The 12,738-nt window shown below is 45.9% G+C and overlaps 1 protein-coding gene across 1 annotated transcript; it reads right to left on the bottom strand.

Annotated features, from left to right (window-relative positions):
• Positions 1 to 3,883: 3,883 nt before the first annotated feature.
• Positions 3,884 to 6,224, bottom strand: LOC135054520 (uncharacterized). The gene is made up of 5 exons (XM_063957649.1): positions 5,755 to 6,224; positions 5,572 to 5,655; positions 5,378 to 5,449; positions 4,905 to 5,210; positions 3,884 to 4,815 (listed from the first exon to the last, which is right to left on the bottom strand). The coding sequence occupies exons 1-5, from the start codon at positions 6,212 to 6,214 to the stop codon at positions 3,935 to 3,937; spliced, it is 1,803 nt and encodes a 600-aa protein (XP_063813719.1). The 5' UTR covers positions 6,215 to 6,224; the 3' UTR covers positions 3,884 to 3,934.
• Positions 6,225 to 12,738: the final 6,514 nt, after the last annotated feature.

Genomic DNA, 12,738 nt, shown 5'->3' with positions numbered 1-12,738 from the left:
CCTGAAAACCAGTAGCTGCATTTTTCAAATACTCCCCTCTCAAGGTAATAGAGGATGCAGTGTTTTTCTTTTATTATTTATTCATCCAAAAGGAATGCAATATAGGGGCAGTATACGATTTCGTAGCCGGTATAGCTGTGGAAGGAAGATATGTATACTTACCCACCATTGCCTTAGTTACTCACTTATCGCTTTCAACCAAAAACATGGACTCACCTGTGAAGGGCAGGATGTACACGTTTCTCCTGTAGTCTGCTTCCGCAGTCTATTGTCTGTGGTAGTCTGTAGATGGTATCCTTGTGCCGCCATATACATAGTCTACAAGCTAATTGTTACGCCGGAACTGTACTCACCACTCTTCATATCTTCATGCTCTGTTAGGGGTGTTGTTTGTTCTTGTGAATAACTCCATCATGTGCTCCTTGTGTCAAGTCCAACGAAGCAGGCATACTGGTCCAACCCATTCTCCGGTCAAATACTAACCTTAAACTAATAAAAATCTGCTAAAATCCTCAGGAGCTCTCACACTTGTGAATTTCTCCTCCAGGCAGATTTTCTAAACAGTCTACTAGGAGCGACATAGAGGGATTAGCTAGTCAACACTACTAAAAAGCACATGGCTCCTAGTGGACCTGTCTATTGTCCATGGTACTAATGTTTACCCCAGTTTCCTCTAGGATGCAAGATAAAGTACTTTATTTTGAATCCTGAGGAATACAGGTAACCGAATGAGCCACTAACAGAGTGCATCTGCATGCTATGAGCATCTAGCGTGTTCATATAGCCTCACTGCTGCATACATAATGGATTTTTGTGGTTAATATTCTCAATTTTTTTTAAAACAGTTCCAACAATCAATGCTGGTGATCATGCGAGCATTGGATTACAGTTTTTGAAGTCCTAGTTTAGCTATGCCCCCATTTTTCAGCTTCTTTATTTGATGCCTGGAACAATGACTTTAGGGTTGATGTTTTTGGTTTTGACTGTAGAAGGCTTCTGTGCCGCAATGATCATTTAGTTCCAAATTCTTCGGTTCTTCCATCATGGATGTTCTGCAAAAGGAGATTAAAATAGTAAATTTAGAGTTATTTTTCAATACAGCCATATTAATGTATAACCATGTCCCCTCATACCTCAACTTTTCACAACTTAGTTTTCTGCAAATACAGCATTTGACCATTTTGATGCTGTAATAGTAAACATGATTTTTTTTATTAAATTGAAATAAGACTCCATGTCCTCCGTATTTTCTCAGTAATTTGTATAATGTGGCTTATGGTTTAGATCACAGATTTTAGCCCTTGTAATAAAGATACAGACCCAGACCAAAAACATCACCATACTCTGCGTAAGACACTTCATCATCATTGTCAGCTTGCATCATATATGCCACAGTACGCATTGTTGGACTAATGGTAAGGGTCTGTGACTCTGGCTCTGGTATTGTCACTTAATCTCTATTCATCATGTCACCCATAGACTGAGTTAACTTTTTCATCTCTTTCTCAGTATGCTAAAATTTGATATAAATATTTGATATGATCCCTTTAATGGCATCTTTTTGATTAGTCCCTCTCGCCTGAGAATGTCTAATAGTTTTGTTACATTTACTATATTAACCCGAGGAATATAGACACTCTGCTGTGCATCAAACACATGAACATGACATTGTAATGTGAAGGGACACACGCACACACATGAAAATTGAAAAACACAATTTATCACAGAGCCAACATGGAACCACAGAACATGGATACCGCAACACCAACTTTTTAAAAATTACAAATCAGCTGGGTTGCTAAATCAAGTTAATTATATTTTTATTTCTATTCTACAATGCTCCCCCCCCCCTTACTAAGAAGGATTGGTACCGCTGTGGAGCCAGACTTAGTTCAGGAGATGCGCTTCCCTGTGATGCCTGTTAGTGTAATCTGCCAAAATAACATTGCGCTTGCGAGATCAGTCACCTATCAGCGTGGAACAGTACCAGTAAGCCCATATGAGGTTGGCCTGTTCCACACAACCCTAAGTCCCACTAAGCATGCAGGCTTGTGTCAACCAGTCCTGCATGATAAATGTGAAAAACAAAAGCCGATAATTAACAATCTTGCACAAGTGTGCCCGGCTCCTACGGTCAAATAAATAAAATTGCGTCTGTTAGTATGGGAATACAACAGGCATCCACCATACACTATTTACTAAAGTGCACAAGGCAAATATAGAACTGGTCCATACCCCGTAAAACTAATGTGTATCCATTATCTTCTGTGACTTAAGAAAAATCAGACTTATACGATGCAGCATACCTTGGTAGCTCTATGCCTGCATCATTATTCTGTTGTCTTCTCGGACTGGACCCTTCTCCGATTAGGTCTTGCCAGTTGTCGGTATGCTGTAAAGAAAAAAAGACACAGTCAGTTTATAAAAAAAACTACCTTTGCTTGTCAGTAACTGTCCCTGACACCATTGCTGATCTCCTTTCCCTAACTTAGCACACCGCTACGGACAAATACCTAGCTTGTTGGGGAAAAGAAAGAGGAAAAAGCTAGATGACTTACCCTTGGCAAGTCCTCCGCCAAGCTCTATGCCAGCCTCTGTGCTTGATTAGCGGACTGGACCCTTCTCCGATTAGGTCTTGCCAGTTGTCGGTATGCTGTAAAGAAAAAAAGACACAGTCAGTTTATAAAAAAAACTACCTTTGCTTGTCACTAACTGTCCCTGACACCATTGCTGATCTCCTTTCCCTAACTTAGCACACCGCTACGGACAAATACCTAGCTTGTTGGGGAAAAGAAAGAGGAAAAAGCTAGATGACTTACCCTTGGCAAGTCCTCCGCCAAGCTCTATGCCAGCCTCTGTGCTTGATTAGCGGACTGGACCCTTCTCCGATTAGGTCTTGCCAGTTGTCGGTATGCTGTAAAGAAAAAAAGACACAGTCAGTTTATAAAAAAAACTACCTTTGCTTGTCACTAACTGTCCCTGACACCATTGCTGATCTCCTTTCCCTAACTTAGCACACCGCTACGGACAAATACCTAGCTTGTTGGGGAAAAGAAAGAGGAAAAAGCTAGATGACTTACCCTTGGCAAGTCCTCCGCCAAGCTCTATGCCAGCCTCTGTGCTTGATTAGCGGACTGGACCCTTCTCCGATTAGGTCTTGCCAGTTGTCGGTATGCTGTAAAGAAAAAAAGACACAGTCAGTTTATAAAAAAAACTACCTTTGCTTGTCACTAACTGTCCCTGACACCATTGCTGATCTCCTTTCCCTAACTTAGCACACCGCTACGGACAAATACCTAGCTTGTTGGGGAAAAGAAAGAGGAAAAAGCTAGATGACTTACCCTTGGCAAGTCCTCCGCCAAGCTCTATGCCAGCCTCTGTGCTTGATTAGCGGACTGGACCCTTCTCCGATTAGGTCTTGCCAGTTGTCGGTATGCTGTAAAGAAAAAAAGACACAGTCAGTTTATAAAAAAAACTACCTTTGCTTGTCACTAACTGTCCCTGACACCATTGCTGATCTCCTTTCCCTAACTTAGCACACCGCTACGGACAAATACCTAGCTTGTTGGGGAAAAGAAAGAGGAAAAAGCTAGATGACTTACCCTTGGCAAGTCCTCCGCCAAGCTCTATGCCAGCCTCTGTGCTTGATTAGCGGACTGGACCCTTCTCCGATTAGGTCTTGCCAGTTGTCGGTATGCTGTAAAGAAAAAAAGACACAGTCAGTTTATAAAAAAAAATACCTTTGCTTGTCACTAACTGTCCCTGACACCATTGCTGATCTCCTTTCCCTAACTTAGCACACCGCTACGGACAAATACCTAGCTTGTTGGGGAAAAGAAAGAGGAAAAAGCTAGATGACTTACCCTTGGCAAGTCCTCCGCCAAGCTCTATGCCAGCCTCTGTGCTTGATTAGCGGACTGGTCCCTGTGTCCGGCTAGTTTGCTGTTGTGGACGGCTCCTCCTGGGATCCTGACGGCTCCTCCGGGGCTGTGGCATGCTCCTCCGGTGCTGTGGCATGCTCATCCTGGGCTCGGGCATGCTCCTCCTGGGCTCGGGCATGTTCCTCCTGGGCTCGGGCATGTTCCTCCTGGGCTCGGGCATGCTCCTCCTGTGCTCTGTTCCACATAACTGTCTGTGCTTGTTCCAACATCTCCTGCTGTGCTCTGTTCCACATCTCTTGCTGTATTATGGACTGCTCCAATTCTTCTGACCTTTGACGCTGCAGTCTCAAAACTGACAATGCTCTTTGATAAGCCAGATCTCCTCTCTCTTCTTGAGCATACATTTCTTGATCAATTGATGTTCTGTTTGATGGTGTTGTGACTTCCGAACTTCGTTCTGCCTGCTGTGGTTGTGCGCTGTGCAATCTTCTTCCTTCGTCTGTCATCAGCTGCAGGCTTGTTGAAATCATGCTTGTGTTTAGGTTGCACTGTTGTTGCCACAGTAGCATGCTTTGAAGGCCTGTTCCAATCTGTTGGCATTGCAATGAAATATGTTCCAGAGAATCATTGTGTTGTCGACAGAGTTGTTCCTGATGGGATTCTCCATCCCGCTGTTCATTTTGTTGGGTGCTGATCTGTTCAATCTTCTGCTCCATGCTCTTGCAATGTCCAACCACCGACATATGTGCTGACACAAGTTGATCGTAGTATCGGGCCAGCGATATCATTGCGTCATTTTGTTGAACAACAGCTGTCTTGATATGGTCGATGTTCTGTTCCATGTTGTCCAAACGATTATTAATCCTTTGGCTTTCTTCAGCTCTACATTGGTCCATGTTCTTTAAAGCTTCCAGTATTAGATTGAGTGATGACTCTGTAATACAAGTAAATAATTTAGTTTAACAAATTACAGTTGAACACAATTAAACACTCCTAAATTGTAAATAAATATAAAATTGCTACCTCCTGGCGTAGTTTCCGGTGTTTTTGATTCAAGGACTTCTGGTACACTGCCTGAAGTTTCCATGTCCGGAATTTGCTCTGTTCTTTCAACAAGATTATGGTCTCCAATTGCAGGGTAGCTCTGTGAAAAGGACTCTTCTGGCAGTGTCTGTGGGTGCCCCTGTGATGAATTTTCTTCTGGAAGTGGCTGTTGGGATGATGTTTCTTCCTGCACCGTGGGTGGGTGCATCTGGGCTGATTCTGCTTGAAGTGTCGCTGCTTGCAGTGTTGAATCAATCGGCAATATTGTATGCTGTATCTGGGTTTCTAAAATGTCAATATAGATATATACAATAATTATAACCCAAAAATATGCAGTGCCAGAAATACAGACAGCTAAAGATACGCAAACAGTGCAAGCTAGAGGTATATACCCATTGATAGATATACATGTACCAAAATTTATAATTTCATGTACAAAAACTATGCCTTACCGGTATCCTCAGCACCTCCTCCAGTTGTCGGATATCCAAAAGAAACTCTTCTCTTTGCCTTAACTGTGGAATCTGTAATATTTATATAAAGAACATACTGTAGTTATTAGTTTTGTTTCCATACAAAATATTTTTTGAATATATATATATATATATATATATATATATATATAAAAATACGATATGTCCCTAACCTTTCTGCGATTTTGTTTTCTTCTTTGGCGTTGTTTCCGTTTGTGGCGTGCTATGTTTTGTTGGCGTAGAATATTTTGTGGCTCCTTTTGAAAGAAATACGAAATTTAAATTTTTGTTGAAATAATTAGTTTTTTAAAAAGAATATTAAAAAATTAATTTTATAGAATTTTTAAAAATAATACCTTCTGCACTGGTTCCTGCCATTTCTTCCTGCACAAGTACGAAGTAGTTCTCCATCTTCTTTTCCCAATCCTTGTGTAATTTTTGCCCTTTTTGGATCTTGAGATTGACGGATCTTCTACAGTCGCGTAACCTTTTCTTGCAACTTTCGTTGCTTCGCTTGAACCCACCTCCCAAAGAAACTGATTCAGAGATTTCATTCCACGTCGTTCCCTTGAATCGGTGATGAACATTTCTTGCCGGCGATCCGAAAAGTTGAAAGGAGTGATGAACAACTTGATTGATTAGGGTGTCCGTTTCTTCATCTGTGAAGTTGGGTGCCCTGCTGCTGGATTCTTCTCCCGAGTCCGCTTCTTCATGCGAAACTCTGCCATGGTCGGTTGGTGATGTTTGTTGCTGTCTTTCCGAGGATTCTTCTTCCTGTGCGGATAGAGAAAGCCTCCTTGCTTCTTCCTCGGACATCTCTGAAAAAAAAACTTAAAAAAAAAAAAAATTCATACTAATATTAATAATAATAATAATAATAATAATAATAATAATAATAATTAGTATACTAGCAGTGCAACATACCCAAATTTTGCCAACCAGCTGTTACAAATATACACAAGTAATGAACCCCAGCAGTGCCAAATACAGAAATTATGCCACCCAGCAGTGCCAGATACCCAAAATATGCCACCCAGCAGTGCCAAATATAGAAATTATGGCACCCAGCAGTGCCAAATACAGAAATTATGCCATCCAACAGTGCCAGATACCCAAATTATGCCATCCAGCAGTGCCAAATACAGAAATTATGCCATCCAGCAGTGCCAGATACCCAAATTATGCCATCCAGCAGTGCCAAATACAGAAATTATGCCACCCAGCAGTGCCAGATACCCAAATTATGCCATCCAGCAGTGCCAAACACAGAAATTATGCCACCCAGCAGTGCCAAATACATAAAATATGCCACCCAGCAGTGCCAGATACCCAAATTATGCCACCCAGCAGTGCCAAATACATAAATTATGCCACCCAGCAGTGCCAAATACAGAAATTATGCCACCCAGCAGTGCCAGATACCCAAAATATGCCACCCAGCAGTGCCAGATACCCAAATTATGCCATCCAGCAGTGCCAAACACAGAAATTATGCCACCCAGCAGTGCCAAATACATAAAATATGCCACCCAGCAGTGCCAGATACCCAAATTATGCCACCCAGCAGTGCCAAATACATAAATTATGCCACCCAGCAGTGCCAAATACAGAAATTATGCCACCCAGCAGTGCCAGATACCCAAAATATGCCACCCAGCAGTGCCAGATACCCAAATTATGCCATCCAGCAGTGCCAAACACAGAAATTATGCCACCCAGCAGTGCCAAATACATAAAATATGCCACCCAGCAGTGCCAGATACCCAAATTATGCCACCCAGCAGTGGCAGATACCCAAATTATGCCACCCAGCAGTGCCAAATATAGAAATTATGGCACCCAGCAGTGCCAAATACAGAAATTATGCCATCCAGCAGTGCCAGATACCCAAATTATGCCATCCAGCAGTGCCAAATACAGAAATTATGCCACCCAGCAGTGCCAGATACCCAAATTATGCCATCCAGCAGTGCCAAACACAGAAATTATGCCACCCAGCAGTGCCAAATACATAAAATATGCCACCCAGCAGTGCCAGATACCCAAATTATGCCACCCAGCAGTGCCAAATACATAAATTATGCCACCCAGCAGTGCCAAATACAGAAATTATGCCACCCAGCAGTGCCAGATACCCAAAATATGCCACCCAGCAGTGCCAAATATAGAAATTATGGCACCCAGCAGTGCCAAATACATAAATTATGCCACCCAGCAGTGCCAGATACCCAAATTATGCCACCCAGCAGTGGCAGATACCCAAATTATGCCACCCAGCAGTGCCAAATACATAAATTATGCCACCCAGCAGTGCCAAATACAGAAATGATGCCATCCAGCAGTGCCAAATACAGAAATTATGCCATCCAGCAGTGCCAGATACCCAAATTATGCCATCCAGCAGTGCCAAATACAGAAATTATGCCATCCAGCAGTGCCAGATACCCAAATTATGCCACCCAGCAGTGCCAGATACCCAAATTATGCCATCCAGCAGTGCCAAACACAGAAATTATGCCACCCAGCAGTGCCAGATACCCAAAATATGCCACCCAGCAGTGCCAAATATAGAAATTATGGCACCCAGCAGTGCCAAATACAGAAATTATGCCATCCAACAGTGCCAGATACCCAAATTATGCCATCCAGCAGTGCCAAATACAGAAATTATGCCATCCAGCAGTGCCAAATACAGAAATTATGCCATCCAGCAGTGCCAGATACCCAAATTATGCCATCCAGCAGTGCCAAATACAGAAATTATGCCACCCAGCAGTGCCAGATACCCAAATTATGCCATCCAGCAGTGCCAAACACAGAAATTATGCCACCCAGCAGTGCCAAATACATAAAATATGCCACCCAGCAGTGCCAGATACCCAAATTATGCCACCCAGCAGTGCCAAATACATAAATGATGCCACCCAGCAGTGCCAAATACAGAAATTATGCCACCCAGCAGTGCCAGATACCCAAAATATGCCACCCAGCAGTGCCAAATATAGAAATTATGGCACCCAGCAGTGCCAAATACATAAATTATGCCACCCAGCAGTGCCAGATACCCAAATTATGCCACCCAGCAGTGGCAGATACCCAAATTATGCCACCCAGCAGTGCCAAATACATAAATTATGCCACCCAGCAGTGCCAAATACAGAAATGATGCCATCCAGCAGTGCCAAATACAGAAATTATGCCATCCAGCAGTGCCAGATACCCAAATTATGCCATCCAGCAGTGCCAAATACAGAAATTATGCCATCCAGCAGTGCCAGATACCCAAATTATGCCACCCAGCAGTGCCAGATACCCAAATTATGCCATCCAGCAGTGCCAAACACAGAAATTATGCCACCCAGCAGTGCCAAATACATAAAATATGCCACCCAGCAGTGCCAGATACCCAAATTATGCCACCCAGCAGTGCCAAATACATAAATGATGCCACCCAGCAGTGCCAAATACAGAAATTATGCCACCCAGCAGTGCCAGATACCCAAAATATGCCACCCAGCAGTGCCAAATATAGAAATTATGGCACCCAGCAGTGCCAAATACATAAATTATGCCACCCAGCAGTGCCAGATACCCAAATTATGCCACCCAGCAGTGGCAGATACCCAAATTATGCCACCCAGCAGTGCCAAATACATAAATTATGCCACCCAGCAGTGCCAAATACAGAAATGATGCCATCCAGCAGTGCCAAATACAGAAATTATGCCATCCAGCAGTGCCAGATACCCAAATTATGCCATCCAGCAGTGCCAAATACAGAAATTATGCCATCCAGCAGTGCCAGATACCCAAATTATGCCACCCAGCAGTGCCAGATACCCAAATTATGCCATCCAGCAGTGCCAAACACAGAAATTATGCCACCCAGCAGTGCCAGATACCCAAAATATGCCACCCAGCAGTGCCAAATATAGAAATTATGGCACCCAGCAGTGCCAAATACAGAAATTATGCCATCCAACAGTGCCAGATACCCAAATTATGCCATCCAGCAGTGCCAAATACAGAAATTATGCCATCCAGCAGTGCCAGATACCCAAATTATGCCATCCAGCAGTGCCAAATACAGAAATTATGCCACCCAGCAGTGCCAGATACCCAAATTATGCCATCCAGCAGTGCCAAACACAGAAATTATGCCACCCAGCAGTGCCAAATACATAAAATATGCCACCCAGCAGTGCCAGATACCCAAATTATGCCACCCAGCAGTGGCAGATACCCAAATTATGCCACCCAGCAGTGGCAGATACCCAAATTATGCCACCCAGCAGTGCCAAATATAGAAATTATGGCACCCAGCAGTGCCAAATACAGAAATTATGCCATCCAGCAGTGCCAGATACCCAAATTATGCCACCCAGCAGTGCCAAATACAGAAATTATGCCAAACAGCTGTGACATATACACAAATAATGAACCCAAGCAGTGACAGATATACACATTTGGCAAACAAACGGTGAAAAATACACACATTATGCCAGAAAGCAGTGCCAGATACCGACATCTCACACACTGCAGTAACAGATATACAAATAATGCCAATCAGCAGTGGCAGGGATAGCAGTTGGAAGAGATAATAAGAAACATGGGACAGTTTATTTAGCATGATAGTGTAATAGAAAGACAGAGTACATTTAGCTCAGCGCTTACCTATTAAGATGAGAAAAAAAAACTGGATTGGTCTTCTCCTCTTCGTATGAAGAATTCTTGTCACGGTCACTTCTCCAGAAAAGCTCTGATATGTAAATCAGAATCGCTAGAAGCCAATCACAAGACGCTAACAGACCGTATACAGCCAGTTAGCAGTCTCAAGCAAATGGCGCCTATGCAAGGGAGGGACAGAGTTTATATTCTGTGTAAAAGTGCGGGAACATCGCTCCTCCTTCAAGTAGGAATCATGTAGTATTATTGGCTAATTTAGTGGCACCACTATACGTCAGGTTATACTGAACTGTTGATTTGTCTTATGTAGGAGTATATTTTATTGGTTGGATTTCAGCGCGAACGGACATGTTATGTTTTGATTGGTGTCATCAGTGATAGCATTATTTAAATCAAATTTAAAAAAAAAAAAACAGTAACCGGAATGTATCTTGGAACGTTGTCCGTGAACGGTTAATTTAAGCAAACTCTGCCATTATGGAGCTTGCAGTACTTATCGACGGGGATTATGTAGCTGTAGTGTTGGTGTAATTTTGGCACATATAGTGCAATGGGGAATGCTGGCTGCACCTCAGCACGAGAACGGGGTGACGTTCCGGTGTGCTGGGGCGTATAGGGGCAGTACACGGCTGTGGGGGAGCTTATGGTGGGAGAGGGGTAGATGGCTAGAGAGAGCGGTGTGCGTCTTGGGGTACATGGCTGGTGATAGCTGGTGTTCGGGGGACAGTTGGAGGGAGGCGTTGTGTTACTTGTAGTGCCACGGTGAAACATGGGGCGCGTAATGTAGTGGGGTGTCTAGCTAGGCGTGTAAATGTAGACAGGCAGCGGGGTGACTAGGGGGGATGGAGGCGGCGTCTAACTTTGGACGGGTATCGTGGGGAATAGCGGGCGGGGGGGGGGGGGGAGGGTGTCAGCGTTGCAGATGTGCAGCCGGGTGCCCAGGTGTGCTGGCAGACATGGGTGGGGTGTTCTTAAAGGGTGTGACTGTGCTACCAGAGCGGGGAGCAGTGCCAGGGCGTTGTGTTACTTGTAGTGCCACGGTGAAACATGGGGCGCGTAATGTAGTGGGGTGTCTAGCTAGGCGTGTAAATGTAGACAGGCAGCGGGGTGACTAGGGGGGATGGAGGCGGCGTCTAACTTTGGACGGGTATCGTGGGGAATAGCGGGCGGGGGGGGGGGGAGGGTGTCAGCGTTGCAGATGTGCAGCCGGGTGCCCAGGTGTGCTGGCAGACATGGGTGGGGTGTTCTTAAAGGGTGTGACTGTGCTACCAGAGCGGGGAGCAGTGCCAGGGCGTTGTGTTACTTGTAGTGCCACGGTGAAACATGGGGCGCGTAATGTAGTGGGGTGTCTAGCTAGGCGTGTAAATGTAGACGGGCAGCGGGGTGACTAGGGGGGATGGAGGCGGCGTCTAACTTTGGACGGGTATCGTGGGGAATAGCGGGCGGGGGGGGGGGGGGGGGAGGGTGTCAGCGTTGCAGATGTGCAGCCGGGTGCCCAGGTGTGCTGGCAGACATGGGTGGGGTGTTCCTTAAAGGGTGTGACTGTGCTACCAGAGCGGGGAGCAGTGCCAGGGCGTTGTGTTACTTGTAGTGCCACGGTGAAACATGGGGCGCGTAATGTAGTGGGGTGTCTAGCTAGGCGTGTAAATGTAGACAGGCAGCGGGGTGACTAGGGGGGATGGAGGCGGCGTCTAACTTTGGACGGGTATCGTGGGGAATAGCGGGCGGGGGGGGGGGGAGGGTGTCAGCGTTGCAGATGTGCAGCCGGGTGCCCAGGTGTGCTGGCAGACATGGGTGGGGTGTTCTTAAAGGGTGTGACTGTGCTATCAGAGCGGGGAGCAGTGCCAGGGCGTTGTGTTACTTGTAGTGCCACGGTGAAACATGGGGCGCGTAATGTAGTGGGGTGTCTAGCTAGGCGTGTAAATGTAGACAGGCAGCGGGGTGACTAGGGGGGATGGAGGCGGCGTCTAACTTTGGACGGGTATCGTGGGGAATAGCGGGCGGGGGGGGGGGAGGGTGTCAGCGTTGCAGATGTGCAGCCGGGTGCCCAGGTGTGCTGGCAGACATGGGTGGGGTGTTCTTAAAGGGTGTGACTGTGCTACCAGAGCGGGGAGCAGTGCCAGGGCGTTGTGTTACTTGTAGTGCCACGGTGAAACATGGGGCGCGTAATGTAGTGGGGTGTCTAGCTAGGCGTGTAAATGTAGACAGGCAGCGGGGTGACTAGGGGGGATGGAGGCGGCGTCTAACTTTGGACGGGTATCGTGGGGAATAGCGGGCGGGGGGGGGGGGGGGAGGGTGTCAGCGTTGCAGATGTGCAGCCGGGTGCCCAGGTGTGCTGGCAGACATGGGTGGGGTGTTCTTAAAGGGTGTGACTGTGCTATCAGAGCGGGGAGCAGTGCCAGGGCGTTGTGTTACTTGTAGTGCCACGGTGAAACATGGGGCGCGTAATGTAGTGGGGTGTCTAGCTAGGCGTGTAAATGTAGACAGGCAGCGGGGTGACTAGGGGGGATGGAGGCGGCGTCTAACTTTGGACGGGTATCGTGGGGAATAGCGGGCGGGGGGGGGGGGGGGGGAGGGTGTCAGCGTTGCAGATGTGCAGCCGGGTGCCCAGGTGTGCTGGCAGACATGGGTGGGGTGTTCTTAAAGGGTGTGAC

Source organism: Pseudophryne corroboree, chromosome 3 (genome assembly GCF_028390025.1).
Source record: "Pseudophryne corroboree isolate aPseCor3 chromosome 3, aPseCor3.hap2, whole genome shotgun sequence".
Classification (NCBI taxonomy): Eukaryota; Metazoa; Chordata; class Amphibia; order Anura; family Myobatrachidae; genus Pseudophryne; species Pseudophryne corroboree.
This window is presented reverse-complemented; position numbering and strand designations above follow the sequence as displayed.

Bases quoted from the DNA above. Each gene is read 5' to 3' on its own strand.
- LOC135054520 (XM_063957649.1), bottom strand. From the start codon at position 6,214: ATGTCCGAGGAAGAAGCAAGGAGGCTTTCTCTATCCGCACAGGAAGAA. The intron at 5,656-5,754 runs GTATTATTTTTA...TTCTTTCAAAAG, and splicing joins GGCAGGAACCAGTGCAGAAG to GAGCCACAAAATATTCTACG. The intron at 5,211-5,377 runs GTAAGGCATAGT...TTGACATTTTAG, and splicing joins AGGAGGTGCTGAGGATACCG to AAACCCAGATACAGCATACA.